The sequence below is a fragment of the Octopus bimaculoides genome, chromosome 23, assembly GCF_046866305.1.
Source record: "Octopus bimaculoides isolate indiv1 chromosome 23, ASM4686630v1, whole genome shotgun sequence".
In the NCBI taxonomy this organism is placed as follows: Eukaryota; Metazoa; Mollusca; class Cephalopoda; order Octopoda; family Octopodidae; genus Octopus; species Octopus bimaculoides.
The window spans coordinates 32,998,673-33,016,094 of record NC_142950.1 but is presented as its reverse complement, the minus strand read 5'-3'; the positions used below and the strand labels follow the sequence as shown (position 1 = coordinate 33,016,094).

Genomic DNA, 17,422 nt, shown 5'->3' with positions numbered 1-17,422 from the left:
CTTGTCAGTAGACCTAATGTCACTTAGATATCACAACATGGCAGACAACAGGATGAAAATATTTGAAACAATTGTAATTGAAAAACAGCAGAAAGAAAAAAAAAAAAAATTTACATTTCTTATTTTTTATCTCTTTTTAATTTTTATCCTTATCATTATGTAATTTTCATTTTCAGTTGAAAAGCAAAATAACGTGATTTAAATAACATGTAATTTGCTATTAGCTGTGAATAAAATTCTCTTGTATGTGTTTTTATCGGAATAACTAGTACACATCAACATACAGCTGGTTATTTCGAAGAGCATTGCTGACAACCAATCAACAATAATCTGTTCTGATAACAAGCAAACACATACACCTTTATAATATTTCATAAGATTAATACAGACAGTGCTTTTTGAAGTGAACTAACTAGGCTTCTAGTTGTTGGTTCAATAGGTACTTGATCTAACACTGAAATAACACTAATGTAGCAAATATAAACAAATATAAAATACTTTATAAGTCTTTAGAAACTTTGAGAGAATATGAAATTATTTGATATCAATAATTGAACTTGAAGCAAATAAAACCTTCAACTTTTTCTATCCAAAAGGGTTTTTAACTTAATTTTTACAAAGGTGTAGGCATGGCTGTGTGCTAAGAAGCTTGCCACATAAGATACATATATATACACACACACACGGAGGTTTCTTTTAGTTTCCATCATACCAGATCCAATGACACTTGTGCCAGGTACTACGTAAGTGTTCTGAAACTGATACCATGCAGTTGTAAAACAAACTTAACCCCATAGCTACACCTGTGCCTAGGCACAAAGTAGGACTGTATAATTTTTAATGTATATTTTGAGTGTGTTTTTTTCTTTTTTTTTTTTTCAATTTTGTTCTGCAAGGTAGAGCAATACCCATTGCCTTCTCAGGCCCAAGATCAGTGACGTTGACATAGTTGATGCTTTTTGTTCTTTGTATTTTTTTTCAATAACTGAAAGTTGATAGCTACAGGAAAACCATGGACAAAGAAAGAATATGAAACAACCAGCAATCTAAGAACATAGTGGTTGGTAAAGGGGTGGAAAGGTATTATGTGAGTCATGTGAGGCTGGTTGACAATAGAATAAGACCAGCCAATGCTGAAGAGAAGGGGGCTATTATAGAAGTTAGAAGTAGAAAAGATAGAGTGAGGAAATGGTATGTCAGTAAGTAAGTATGAAGGCCACCCATTCATGAAACTGCAGTGTATGTCAAGATAGCAATTCTTCAATGTCCTTCCCTTGATCAACATATCTTCTACCAAATCACCAAAAATTCAGTTCTACACACAGTATCATCAACTGTGCTACAGACAAACATTCCCATCCAATCTGTTGTCCTTCCATTCATATCACACCAGTCTGCAATTTCTTTAATAATGTAATTAAATATGAACACATCTACAGGCAATATGACAATACCAAAGTAATTTTCCCAAGCACTTGCTATTCAGTATTTCCTTATCAGTATAAAAAACAAAAAAAAAAAGCAAAGCTCTAACTATATCATCATCTCACAAAAATAAAAATCTTTCTAAACCCTCAAACCATCTCTCACATGTGTGTGTATATATATATATATATATATATATATATACATACATACATACACGTGTGTGTGTGTGTGTGTGTGTGTGTGTGTGTGCATATGTTTGGATGTATATATGTGATTGTGTATACTTGTGTGTGTGTGTGTGTGTGTAAATGTATATATATATAAACCGAGACACTTGCTCTCAATCATAAAAATCTCTTGGAGACCTGCTTCACAACAGTGAGTTACTAAGATGAACAGGATTGTCTACTATGAATATCTCATCAGATAAAATCTATACCAAATGGAACAGTTTCATGAACATCATCCAAAAGACTGCCTGACCAGATCTTTTACTCACAACGACCTCCAAGGCAAATAAAATGTGTTCAAACTCACCTGGGCAATACTTATAACTTAAGGGAAATCTGGAGAAACAAAATACAAACTTAATGTTATGAGCAACCATAGCCCACCAAAGAAATGCATTTTGGCTTTTTGATTTCTTTTTTTTTTTTTTTTTACCTGTTGGATCTGGAGGAAGGAAGAGAACTTGTGACCTTTGCAGGTTGTCTTAGAGCAGTGAGATTGATGCCATTGATATTGTTCTATAAGTGAACACCTATAAGGAAACACATGAGCAAAGAAGGTATTCTTGAGGGTCAATGTTTTGGGAAGGAATAACTTGCTGAGCCCAAGTCTGCTCAGATTAACCCTTCAACATTTAAACCAGTCGTACCTGGTCCAAATATTCAAACCAGTCAAATCTGGCCTTCCACACCTATTCTACAGTGTCATTCTAAAAAGAAACAATCACATCATTGAAATCTCAAAGCTACCAGATAATGCATGGTTAATCCAAAACAACGAGAACAAATCGGCATTACATTTGACAGAATAATCCAATTACTGAAGGGTTAAGCTGTCATCACAATTCCAATCTCGTTTTCCAACACAGCATATACAGAACTACATTATCCAATGCAGCTTTCATTTAAGATGATCAGTTGTGATTTGAAGGAGATTTAGTTGCTATTTCTTGTAGGTCAAGCATTCTTCTTTACACATCGTAGAAATAAAAGATAGGACACAATGAACAATGTAGTTCTAGGTATACAAAAAGACAAAGTGACCAAGGCTGGAATAGAATACCTTTGATATGAAGTTAGTTGAGCAGAATTGACTAAGCAGAAGAGGGAGAAGAACAACAGTAACAAAAACCAGTTAATCTTCTCTTTTATTAATGTTGCCTACCTTTAACCAAAGCAGGGTATTTTAGAATATACATACCTAAACCTAGATTCTAAAAAAGCTTCGTTGCTCCCTCTTTTCCCAGTTACCTCTAACTCTTTTCTTACTATTTTGTCTCTAATTTTTTTTCCCCGGCAACAGTATCTAAAATTAGTATTAAAGAGAAAAGAAGATGGCAGGTTTTACATCAGAAGCAGTTCATTGCAATCCTATTTGTTCTGTGTAGCTCCTGTGATTAGACTCTTATGTAAGTACATTCACCTATGTCTCCATTCATTATTTAATAACCACTCGCATTTTCTCTGCATACCTATACCTCTGTCATTGTTATATGGAATCTAACTTCTATTCAGTGTGGTGGAAGGAGGTATATTTTACCATTCATAATCATTCCATAATATTTCAATAATATATTTTATTGATTAATTTCATATATATTAATTTCTTTGAAGTAAAAATATATTCTAAATGTGTTTTGAACTAATAATCATTACTAACATAGGTACAAGACCAATACAAATAAGTGTTAACACTGTTTTATCTGAGAGATAAACTAAGGGAGTCTCCATGTGGTTGCTCAACTTGCTAAAAATAGCGACCAAAACTCCTTCCAAATATACCCTACCATACTGTCTTAAAAAACAAAGGGCATTGTATAGCCTTAGATACAGTGGCCATGGCCAGAATTCCTTTGATCGTAAATCTTGATCAGGGCTAAACAACCAAGATCTCGGTATTTATCCTATGATTCTATACTCCTACCACAACATTGCAACATTCTGGGAAGCATGTATTTTAGGACAAAGTTATTTCATCAAGAGTATAATATAATACGAAAGACTAATAAAAGTGTTATTTTAACTCTTGATACTAACGTGCCTGACATCGCCTCTGGTTCCAGGATACAAACTACCTTTTCTAAAGTGATCTAAATTAACATGGTATTATGATGGAAGGCTTATGTTCCAAACACCAGATTAATAATGATGAAGCTAATATATTAAATTCTTCATCATTTTCAAAATTAATTGAAACAGAGTGTATTTAGCAGAAGTCTGCTGACAAAATAGGTTAAACATTTGTCATGTTAATCGTAATCATAGCAAATAGTCTGATGCAAAATGTACAGGATTTTAAAGTTTCATATTTAAAATAAATCCTATAAACACCTTACGTAAGAGCATTTCTCTTAAATTATGTTCCAAGCAACAGTTTTAATATGAAAATTATTCTACTAAATTCTTCCAAGGTCTTGATTATTTCCAAAATTAATTGAAAGACATAAGCAGTATATTTCAAGAGAAATGTTGCATAAAGAGATAAATACTACACAACAAACACTCACAAAACAATATTTCTTCAACAATGCTTCAACTTTTTTCATTACTACATACACACAAATTATTAATGTATGTTTAAGTTGCTGCACAAAAATATAAAATTGCTCAGCACAAGTTTGTTAGAAGTATGCAGTCTTATCTACGTTAATTTATGCAAGATAACAAGAGTATGCGATCCATAAATTAACATATATGGAGAGAGAGAGAGAGAGAGAGAGAGAGAGAGAGAGAGAGAGAGAGAGAGATGGGGGAGGTAGACTTAGGGCAATACACACACTGTTTAGATATATTAATGAAAAAAAAAGGAAAAGGAAAAACAAAGAATTAAAGAAAATTGGCAAATCTTTCATAATCCAAATTTTTTTTCCCCAAAAAATAAATTTCCAAATCGAACAAAACCCCCTGAAAATTCCCTTCAATTTACAAGAAGAATAAGAGTTTTTGCAACAAACACAAATGTCTAAAGGCTGAAAACTAAATGCATTCAATGAATGGCAGATTGATTACCTTAAAAATCAATAGTTAGCTGTGTCATGTTACAATGGAATTGTCAGTCAAAGAAAAAGAATGGTATTCTTCTGAGTCGGTGGCAACACAGCACACTGCCTCACTGTAGAAGACTAAATTCTCAAGGGTTACTGAAATAGTTATGCATATTTTACATAATTACAGATATTGTTTTCTATCAATTTGGGGGAGAGATTCATTTCTTTATAATTTGTTTCTTTGTTTTATTATTGTTTTGTGTTTCTTCCCCCACCCCCTGATTTTAATGAATCCAATACCAAGCTTTAAACTTTATTATTTCTATATTATTTCTATACTTGTAGGATCTCAAATCTTCTTGGATTATTTTTGCATAAAAGCTTATAGAAATCAAACAGGTAATAATTACTTTCTACATGACGACACAACAGAAATCCTCTTCTAACTGAATAAATAAACACAATCAAATAATTCCCACCCACTCATTATCCTCGTCATCACCAAAACATAGTAAACAATATAAATCTCTCAAACACACCATCTAATTAATGTACTCACCCATCTCCCTCTTTTTCTCTTTTTATCATTATACTTCTTCTAACATTACAAACTTACAATAACATGCATCTTTCCCTGTTGAAAAGAACTTGATGCACTGACAAATCCCCAAAGTTTCCTGGATTTTTTTCTTCTTTTATTTCCCTGCTTGCATCTTACCATTTCAACTAGTTTCTACCAAAAAAAAAGCATCTCCTATTCTTCAAAAAGGATGCACGCATGGCTGTGTGGTTTAAGAAATTCACTTCACCACTTTATGATTTCAGGTTCAAGTCCACAGCACAGCATATTGGGCAAGTGTTTTTTTTACCAAAGCTTTATGAGTGAAATTTGATTGATGGAAAATTTGTGAGAGCTGGTCAGAGTGACTGTTCTTGAGTGACCAACAAATTATAATTTCATAACTCAGCTTCTGATAAAATATAATGTTATTAATAATATCTTTTACTTGTTTCAGTCATTGGAAGGCTTAGTCTAACAAATTGATCCCAGTAGTTGTTTTTTTTTTTTTTTTAAATTTTAAGCCTGATACTTATTCTATCAATCACTTTTGCCACAACACTAGTTACAAGGATGTAAACAAGCCAACACAGGTTATCAAAAGGTGGTAGGGTACAAACACATGTGTTTGTGTGCATATATATCCACACACACACACATATATATAACACAAACAGAACCTGAAAGATTGCTTTAAGATACATGATGTATTTTATAAATATGCCTGTTCAAGTATCAAAAAAGCACGAAATTATTAGTAGCTCTTTTGGTTCTGTATTTAATTTGAGATATATAACACACACACACAAGCTTCTTTCAGTTTTCATCTACAAAATCCACTCCCAAAGCTTTGGTTGGCCCAGGGCTATGTAAAAGACCCTTGTCCAGAGTGTCATGCAATGAGACTGAACCAAAAACCACATGATTGGGAAGCCTGTATATTGTAAATTATGAGCAGTATTGTAGAGTTCAATAAATTCATTTTGTCTCATTAATTATCCTCGGTTCCAAAAGTTTGAGTTTGGGAATGCTGCATTACAAATATTATCATACAATCACAAGAGTATATCTTGCAAAATTCTCTTGTGGAATTTCAGTTTCAAATGAAATTGATGAGCTACTTGTATGTCCAAATGGATTTTCATTTAGTTGACTTCCATAAATATGCTAGTACTACCCATTCTAAAATATCTTAATAATACTCTTTCTTGAATATTTACATGAATAATTGTACTCTAAGTCAAATATTTGTTAATAGTCTGTTCATCCAGGCAGGGTGACTGCTCAGACCAAAGTAACTCTCCCACATCAGAATTCCCAATTGAGTGATGAGATGTGAATGTCTAGCCTAAATTTTAGTCATATTGGTCTTTTGCTCACTGAAATACCTCAACTGCACACACCACAAAAACAGACGAGAGAAGTAATTCACTAACTAAACTGGTTGATCTTGACTATTGACAGTTTTGTCTGTTGATCTGCTCAGCATCTAGCGATGGTCACCATTGCCTCAGTAAGTTCATCTGTTGAAATAGTTCACATCCACCATGTTGCATCCCATGATTTCAATGTACCCTGGTTGAAATTTAATCCATAGCTGGGACCCTGATAGGTGCTACTACTCCGGGTCAGAGTAGACCTGAGAGCAAGAGTGGCTAAGAGATGGTTCCAAACTCCTCAAAACCCTAGAACTCCCACTACCAGACGCAGTTTAAAGTCATAGTATTCTATGTTTATATGTTAGTAGTACTCTTTCCATATGAACACAAACTATACTTGTAAAATAAAAAAATTAAAAAAATGCTCATGACTGGAACGATCAAAGCTGACCTTTGGCCAAACAACAATTAGTAAAATACATTGGCTATTGTAGTATTAAATATTGTAGTATTAAGTATATTATCGTTCATTTTAAAAATTGCAGAAGAAAAACATGAAATAGTATACTAACTGAAAAGCTATGTTTTATCAATGGTCTGCTCAGTGGAGTTTCCAAATAAATGCACACGTATGTACACACATACCACATTGTAACAAAAAAATTTCTTTTCTAAAAATCTGCTTTTCATGAAGCAAAATCATTATCTCCTGTGTTAAAAACACAATTCAGAAACCACCACAGCGGTTCGACAAAAAACACCTAAAGGCTTTTAACAAAAATAAGACCGGGGTGGGGGGTCGATCTGTTCGTGTGAATCCCTTCAATGCGGTGTGCCCCAGCATGGCCGCAGTCAAATGATTGAAACAAGTAAAAGATATTTGATGATATATAAGACGCACATCTTATCCCCCCCCCCCAAAAAAAAAGGTTAAGAAAAGAAAACAAAAAGAAACACTTGGTTCTGTACGAGAAGATGCTTTAAATATTACATGCTTTAATGCACTAAAAAATCTTTTTCCTGAATATGTGCTACTGAAATTTGGGATGCATCTAAAATGCCATCGTTTTTCAAAAATAGCGATTTTTGGACAAATACCTACACAAACGTGCCCCTACCCACCTACTTTGTTTTCTCGTAACTTTCAGAAAAATTGATATTTTTCGATGAAATTTTGCACAAACACTTTTCAAATGGTATAGATTCAGATTATATCGGAATCTGTTGTGAAAAAAAAAAATTTTTTTCAGAGTGGGTGGAGAGGAATTTCGGATAATTCACACATCCCGCTTTTGTTTCCTTATAACTTTCAGGAAAATGGGTACTTTTTAAATGAAAGTTTCTACAAATACCTTTCAAATGGTGTACATTACGACTTTACGGGAATTTATTTCGAAAAAAAATAAAATAAACAGATGTGTTGGGCGCATACACATACACACTGACATTCGTCACATAATTTTGAATTCTGATATAATCGGAATCGACACCAGCTAAAAGTTTTTTTTTTCTTTTCTTTTCTTGTATTTGTACAAAATTTCAATAAAAATATCCATTTTTCTGAAAGTTGTGAAGAAACAGGATCGGGAGAGAGGCACACTTCTGTGGGTATACCTTAAATATTCTATTTAATAACTTGTAATTGAAAAGTGCGCGATAGCTTAAGGCTCCCAAAGGAAACTGGCGTAACTACAAAAGCCTGTGCCCCACCAACCGACTTGGTTTCATTATAACTTTATTGAAAATGTCTATTTTTTAATAAAATTTTCCAGAGATACGTTTTCGAGGGTGTAGATTACGAACATCCTGATAAAATTTGGAGGGATTTTTTTTTTCTTGGGAAACAAAGTCGATGGACACACTCGTGTACAGAAGTGTTTCCTCTTCGACTTTGTTTCCTCATATCTTTCTTTAAAATGCATAGTTTTTAAATACATTTTCCCGAGATACATTTTCCAGGATGTACAGTACAATTACTCGGATAAAATCTGAGAAAAAAATGGAAAATTTCATTAATAATAATAAGCATTTACCAAAGTTCAATAGACAGACTGGGGAGAATGATTTTTTTCCGGAAAAAATTTTCTATTTTACTTTTAATACAAAACCATCTAAAATGTCTCAGGAAAATTTCATTAAAAAATATATGGTAATTTTTCAGATTAACACTAGCATGATCTTCACTAGGGTATTAGGGTTAGAGTTTTAGGGTCAAGGTTAGGGTTTTAGGGTTAGGGTTAGGGACGGAATTCTCTAACCCAAACCTTAAAACCGTAATCCTAACCCTAAACCCTAGTGAAGATCGTGCGGATGTTAATCTGAAAAATTACCAAATATATATTTGTAAGAAAGTTACGGGTAAAACTCCTGAGAGGAGACACTTCTATAGGTGTGCCACAAAAATCGATATTACGTAAACTCCTACATAATTGTAATCTATATTATCTGAAAGATATTTGTAGAAAATTTCATTGAAAAATATCCATTTTTCTGAAAATTATGAGGCAACAAAATTGGGGGAACCTTGTGCTTCTATGCAGCCACTAAATCTGTGAGAAACAGCAGCCAAAACACTCAGATTACAGATCACCCTCTTAAAGAAAATAAGGGATATTAGATTATATAGTTCTCGATATAATTCCATGTATCAAAGAAAGAACAAAAGAAATGGTCACTTCATAATCAAGGTTGATCTAGGATTAAATAATGTTTAATTACATTAGGTTTAATTCAAAATCAGAGGAAAATGGTTTTCTGCTTTCTATTAAAATACATTTTAGCCTCTTTTTTTTCTTTCTTTTGGACATCGATCTCTTCATGGAATGCTTGATCCCTCATCAAACCCAAGGATGTACAATCAAAAATAAAATATTGATAATAATTCTAAAAATAATAAAACTGCAAGGCGCAGGAGTAGCTGTGTGGTAAGTAGCTTGCTTACCAACCACATGGTTCCGGGGTCAGTCCCAATGCGTGGCACTTTGGGCAAAGTATCTTCTACTATAGCCTCGGGCCAACCAAAGCCTTGTGAGTGGATTTGGTAGACGGAAACTGAAAGAAGCCCGTCGTATATATGTATATATATATATATATGTGTGTGTGTGTTTGTCCCCCTAGCATTGCTTGACAACCGATGCTGGTGTGTTTACGTCCCCGAAACTTAGCCGTTCGGCAAAAAGAGACCGATAGAATAAGTACTAGGCTTACAAAGAATAAGTCCTGGGGTCGAATTTCTCGACTACAAAGGTGGTGATCCAGCATGGCCGCAGTCAAATGACTGAAACAAGTAAAAGAGTAAAGAGTAAAAAAGAAAACAAAAACTACAAATAATACAAGCAATATTAAACTCATAATGAGAGGGATTATGTTTGATGTGTACTTTCAAAGGCATTGATGTTCGTTGGAGTGGGAGATTTTCAGCTTCAGCCATGTACCAAGTCGGGAAATGTAAGTAAAAATAGCGGAACCGTGGTACTGAGCTTCAGGGGCGCATTTTGATATCATTATTTAAAAGAACGGAAATAGTCACTGACAGATTTACGTCTAAATAATGATTTAGCTTCGAGATAACACACTTTTCAATGAAATTCATCCTGTGAAATTCAATGTCTGCATTCTCTGTTTTCAAATTAATTCGATGTTACAACCCAGTCAATTACAAGCACTTTCTCCATGTCTTTGAAACGTACTTTAAAGTCTTCCGTTAATTTTTCGCAACAATCTCTGATATTTTTATTAATTTCTTTTAAGCTAAAAACTAAAAGAGGACACTGTTTAACCCCAGTCAATAACACATATTTTCTCCGGGTTTTCGAAATGTATTTTAAAGCCTTCCGTTTTTAGAGTCCTTTTTCTATGTAAGATCTCCATGTCACGATCTGTTTCCAGTTTCTGTTTTGATTGAAAAATACGTAAAACCTCTATTATGACAAAGTAGAGACGTTTAAAACAAGTTTAAAGACTTGGATAGGAGGCGCAATGGCCCAGTGGTTAGGGCAGCGGACTCGTGGTCATAGGATCGCGCGGTTTCGATTCCCAGACCGGGCGTTGTGAGTGTTTATTGAGCGAAAACACCTAAAGCTCCACGATGAATGTCGACTTAACCTTTCATACTTTCAGAGTCAAAATAAGTACCAGTTGAGCACTAGGGTTGATGACATCGACTAGATGCCCCACCCTCCAAAGTTTAGGGCCTTGTACCTATAGCTGAAAGAAATTTACGGTTTAAATGCACAGCTACCAGTTTACGAACACCTCTTGGAGGGTTGTTACTACACTATACAGTATCGACCTGGTGGACAAGTTTAGAAACTAACGCGGCTGGGAGACTCAACCTTACATTGACACTCCTTAATTTTTGCTACACAAACATGTTTTAAGAGGTTACAAAAATGAATAAGATTAACTTGTTCATGAAATATATAAAAAAAAACTAGAGCGTATAGAGTTGAAATTTCTCCATTCATCCAGGTATTAAATGTTTCACTGTCTAATGATATACAATAAATAATTGTAACTGTTTTAGGAAATAATATAAAATAAAGAATAAAAAACTAATTATATACAAATCAGAAATGTCTATCAGCGAATTTATTTTATGTATTTTTATTTAGGTAATCTTTCGGTTTGTGACCACAAATTCAAAGTGGAAAATTATTTTAAGCAATCGGTATTGATATTTTGAAGGAGAAAAAAAATGAAACTGGAATAAAAAAAATTTTCGCTATCGTAATCTCAATATTTTTACGCCAAGAATCACACATACACTCACAGAAATAGACCCAAATATACTGAGTGGGGGGTATAACAGTTGAGGTAATGGCTGTGGTTGAAAACAGGAATCTTTTCTCTTATGTTTTATTTGTTTCAGTCTCATTTGACTGCGGCCATGCTGGGGTACTGCCTTGAAGTACTAGTTGCGTACTAGAGTCGATCTAATCGGTCGGCCCCCTCCCCAAAAATTTCGGGCCTTGTGCCTAGAGTAGAACGGATTATCAGATAGCTTTGAGATTTCAATGATCTGATTATTTTTAGAATGACATTGTAAAGTAGGTGCGAGAGGCCAGATCTGGGCGGTTGAAATGCTAAAAGGTTAAGTATCAATGCATATATATTGAAACTGTAAGGTTCCATCACCAGTCCCATAAGGAGGGACCTTCTAACCTAATCATTCGACATGCTAGAATAAGTAGCCAAATTCCCTCAAACCACACCCTGCCATCTTGAGCAAACAACACCATTTTGATAACAACATTAGCTGCATTGTCGAAAATAAGATGAAATGATCGCAGATTGAACGTTTTCATCATCCGTTTTTGTTTTACCCGATCAGGCTCGAACTAAACCACGACATTCCTGCAACTGACTCGAACTAAGCCACAACATTCCTGCATCTTCGATTAAATTGATTGACTGTTATTAGTTCTAATAAGGACTGATTGACTCACAAATCGATTCCATTTAATTAATATCATTATTGTTTAAACCCCACTCTCCCCAGATCAACTTTGATCAAAGGCGTTCCAGCTGTGACCATTCTCATTTATTTCAGAGAATGCTGGTGTTTAATTCAGTCAGTACTGATTGAACAGATCTGTGATCAAAGGCGGTCCAGCTGTGACCATCTTGTCTTATTTATATATATATATATATATATATATATATATATATATATATATTATCAAACAACGTGTCTACTTTTTTTCATTCATTGGACTGTGACGGGGCACCGCCTTGAAGGGGTCTAGTCGGACAAATAGACTCAAGTTCTTATCTTTATTTTTAAGCCTGGTACATATTCTATCGGTCTCTTATGCCGAACTGCTAAGTTACGGGGAGCATAAACAAAGACCGGTTCTAAAGGTATGTCATCCAAAAGCTCTTATTTTTAAGACGGTAAGATGAGATTTGATGGAGATTTGGCTACTATTTCTAGCAAGTTGAACAATCACACTCCCTTGCCGATGTGCTGTTGTTGGTACAGATGTTTAACCCTAGGTCAGCAAGACTTAGAAACAAAAGCATTTCACTTGTGACTATTCCGTACTTTATTCAGATGGTGTGTAATTTACATCGGGCTATATTTCTTCTTTTTATTATTTTTTACACAATGCGATAAGATAAGAAGATTTGACTACTATTTCAAGCAGTTCGAAAGGTCATGAAGAGGCTCGTTCTTGTAACTTAGTCGCACTTTTTTTTTCCATATATAAGTAAAATCTGGGATTACATTATTTGCACATTGCTTCCTTTTTTTTTAAGCCGGTAAGATGTGATTTAAGGGAGATTTAGCTGCTGTTTCTAGCAGTCCGTAAATGCTCCCTCGTTAACGCGAACAAGGTTGAAGATAGCTAAGGGTACAAATTAATGTCTTTTAAAAACAACACACGTTCCAATCAGCAAGCCTGCCCATTCCATTTTAAGACGGTACGGAAAGAATAAAAGTGCAGAGAAGTTTAAAATATTAAAAAAAAACCCTCCACGTATAATGTAGAAGGAACAATTCCAAAAATGCTAACTCCCCCACCCTGTTCTACTAAAAGCCAGGGAGCCACTACATGGACGTTAAAAATGCTCTCAAATCACATACCACCCTAGTGTCAAACATATAAAAGACATTCGATAATATAAGTCCTAAATAACAAACACTATGCCTTCAAAAAAAAAAAAAAAAATCAAGCGTGATAGTCATGACTGGAATAGTTTGTTTCCATCATAGATCATTTGGTCAGGGTTGAAGCAAAATAGTACAGGGTGTTTTTGAATGTAATCGCTCGATTTTTAAAGAAATATAAGCAGCTTCCTTAATACCGCACTCTGTTGTCTCAAAAAAAAAAGAACACTTTTAATAACCTAGTCCTTAGTTAATACTTTGTCTTTAAAAGGAAGGACTAGATGGTCATAAATGGAACGGTTTTGATTATACATCAGCTTGATTAGGGATTGAATTGGGTATCAACTACATTCCCCCTTATGATTTTTTATCTAGAAAAAAGAAGGTGGGTGTACTAGGAATGGCATGTTATAACAGGAAAAAACCCCAAAACATCCTTATTTCTCACCGATTGAGACAATTATTAACAATCTGTCTTTTATTGAACAATGAATATAGATTTTCTTGGGAATAATTACTTTGCCGATAAATTAGATATATTCCTAACAATATATTTACAGTGGAATGAAATTTGTTTAATAAATCAAACATTTACAAACATTTCTTTTTAAAGATTACATAAACATTTTTTAAACATTATCGTCTAGTGTCTTAGATCTTTTTAACAATTCCTTTTAAGCGAAAAACTAAAAGGAAACTGTTTAACCCTAAGTCAGCCCTGATCGAAAAAGACTTATGATCAAAGGTGCTTCAATCGTGGCCATCCCATCTATCAACATACGATATATCTAGGACAACGTTATCCAATGTGTCTCTCCTTTTTTAATAAGGTAGTAGGGTGTCATTTGGGGGTAATTTGGTCGTTAGAACTAGCAGGTCAAGTTATCTTTTCAAGGAAGGCTCTCTAGTTTGCTAGTCTTGTATGTGGTGGGTCGCTCGACTTGCTAGAAATAGAAACAAAATTCCACTTCCTCGCTCATACATCCTACTTCGTTGAAAACACAAGGGTATAATTTAGTCCTAGATACACTTATGCCTAAAAATAACAAGATGTGCTAGCCATGATTAGAATATTTTCGTCTCCATAGATTTGCTCATTCAAAGCTTACCTGGTGCTAAATAACAAGCGAATCTATGTAAATTGTTCCGTTGCCTTATAAAATGAATCCCATAGTTAAATCATTCCCCACTGTCTCTTAATAAGGGAGGATACACAGAATAACGTAGTTCTAAATACAATATGTCTAACTGAAAAACTGGATGGTCACGATTGGAACGTCAGCGATCTTATATCGATAATTAAAGTACACAAGTCTGTCTATATTTCATAATTTGCCCACGTTTACTATTTTTCTTTTCTAATTTCTAAATCATACAAATAAACTTTAAACATTTGTTCTGTTACCCTAAATATTTTTTCTGTACACACACCCACACACACTCACTAATATGTAGACACACATATCAACATATGCACACACACACACACACATCTATCTATCTATATATATATATATATATATACTTACATACACATATATCTACATACACACACAAACACACACATCTACATATATATCTGCATACACACACATCAACACATATATCTACATATACACACACATCTATACACATATCTACATACACACACATTTACACACATCTGCATATACACACACTTACACATATCTGTATACACCCACTTACACATCTGCATACACACACACACGTATCTAAATATACGAAAACCTACACACACACGTGTATCTATATGTATAAACACACAACCATACGTATACATACACACACATTTAACACTAACCCAACAATACACACACACACACACACATATATATATATATATATATATATATATATATACATATACACATACACACGTACATGCAAGTACCTTGTAGTATCGCTGTTGGTTTTAAAAATAGTGCAATACGGTTAAATTAAAGTAAACGATTTAGTAAGAAACGACTTGTCCCACCTAATAATTGCTAACCCCTTTTACATTGCGTCTTCTCCGCGCCACACAACGCAAGACGAACCGAGCCAATGAGGGAGCTCCTATGTGGTTTCCAGAAATGTCTGAAACAGCAGCCAAATGTCCCTTTTTCAAGTCACACACCAGTCTTACCCTCTGAAACAAGATCGATAATGTGCGCCTATACCGAGGGAAAAAGGCGGGATGGTCATGACTGAAATAGCTTTGATCTGTAGGTCAATACAATCAGGCCAAATCTGGCGCTAAACGAACAGGGAGGGATACATATAATAATTCTAGATACACTACGTCCGAAGTATTAAAACAAAAGCGTGATGGTCACTACTGGAACGCCGTTGATCATACGTCCGACGGATCAGAGCTGATTTGAGATTAAACAAGGAAGAATATATTCAGTATGTCTGAAATTTATTAAAAACATTTTAAAGGCGGGATGGTCGCGGTTGGAATGCATTGATCACAGAACTGTTTGATCAGGCCAGGGAGGATTAAACGAAGCAACGAAGGATAGGATATACTGGGTAACATAGTTCTTGTCATAATATATCTGAAATAATTTTTAAGCGGGATGGTCATAACTGGAATACCTTCGATCATTGATCGGTGTGCACGATCAGTTCCAGATTTGTAACAGCACACAAGGAAGAAAGAATACAATGGACAGTGTCGATGTATGACACTGCAAAATGTTTGAAATAAAAAATTTTAAAGCGGGGTGGTCACGGTTAGAACGCATCTGATCGTTATATATAGGTTTGATCGATCAGGCTAGATTTAGCTGCTACTTACTTAACAAGGAAGAATATACAATTCTTGATATGTCTAAAACCCTTTAAAAGGCCGTATAGTCGCAACTAGAACTCCTTTGATCAGTAATAGGTCTGTTCGATCATGGTCGACCGGGGGCTAAACAACATCAACAACTAAAGACTATATATTTTTTTTAATCTTTGACAACCAAATGCTGTTTGTTACTTATTTGTCAACAACAAGTGCTGTTAGTAGGGCTGGAAAAATAAGTAGGAGGACATGTAAACAGAAAAACAAGGGGAAAATTAATAAGCACTTACCTGTATTATCCAAAAGAAACGATGTCAACAAATGCGGGGCGGTATCTTCCAATCCAACACAAAATTCGTGCATAGCAGTTTCGCCTTTGTCAGACAAGATATCTAAAAATACTTCTGCACGAGTTTTACTATCTCCATGCGAACTTATTTCGTGCTCTTCGCCAGCTGTAAGAACACTTTTATGTACAAGCCTGGGTAGTACTTTTAAAACATCCAAATCGTTAATAATTGTGGACTTGTGTTTTGCAATTAGACGAGAAATATAACCTTTACTCGCCATTTTTGATCGACTGTGGCTTAAGCTAGGGTGGGGTGCCCCGTTGAGGTTACATTCCGATAGACTTGGCCGCAAACAAAACAAACACTGAATATAAAACACGCACGCATACACACTCACACACTCAAAAAGCAGCCACTAAATATAATAGATATTAATATAAACTAAGCAGGCCTAACTAAAGCATAAACATAAAACCGGTTACTTTTCATTTAACAACACTACTAAATTTATATTACAAATACTTTCGTGTACTCTTAACGTCTTACGATCTCCAGCCTAGTCTTCTAAGTCTATATATACCCTACTGATTTCATTTCAGAGATTATAATATATATATACATATAAACTGTACACGAATGATCCTTGCTGTACCTAGTGAGAAAGCTAACAGAATTTTAAAAAATAATAAAAGGCCAGCAAGTCTGAGCAATATATAAATATAAATATGTGTAAATCCCTTCCCTCCTTCTTCAAGCAAGGGAAATTCTCTTACTTCCACATGTGCGCCCGTCTACTGAGAGCACTGACGGAAGAGCAGTAAGCATATCACACAGCCGTCTGTCTGGTACATGTGGCTTTGTTTGTGTCACGTGAATTGTACTTTGCATAATATTCACAAGAAAATCTATTTCACTCAATAAATACAAAAATATATTTGGAAATGTATTTATTTTTTCTAATGAGAATTAAAAATGAAAAATTGAAAATTAAAAGTGAGTTAGAGTGGAAAAACACACACAAAAAAAATTGAAATCAATATTTGCGTAATATTTACAAGTAAACATTATTTTTCGCTTTGTAAATACCAGAAATATATTTTTAAATGTTTATTTCATTTTATATTTTCTTTTACTGAGAAATAACA

At 34.4% G+C, this 17,422-nt stretch overlaps 1 protein-coding gene across 18 annotated transcripts in view; it reads right to left on the bottom strand.

Moving 5' to 3' along the window:
- LOC106883544 (tight junction protein 1) overlaps positions 1 to 17,142 on the bottom strand; it is a 589,197-nt gene extending 572,055 nt beyond the window's left edge. For all 18 annotated transcript variants that reach the window (XM_089340327.1, XM_089340345.1, XM_089340343.1 and 15 more), the window contains exon 1: positions 16,278 to 17,142. Coding sequence is in view for 14 of the 18 variants with exons in the window: in XM_089340320.1 (XP_089196446.1) it covers positions 16,278 to 16,557 (280 nt within the window). In the remaining 4 variants the exon portion in view is untranslated. The remainder of the gene's footprint in view (positions 1 to 16,277) is intronic.
- Between the last annotated feature and the right edge of the window lie 280 nt (positions 17,143 to 17,422).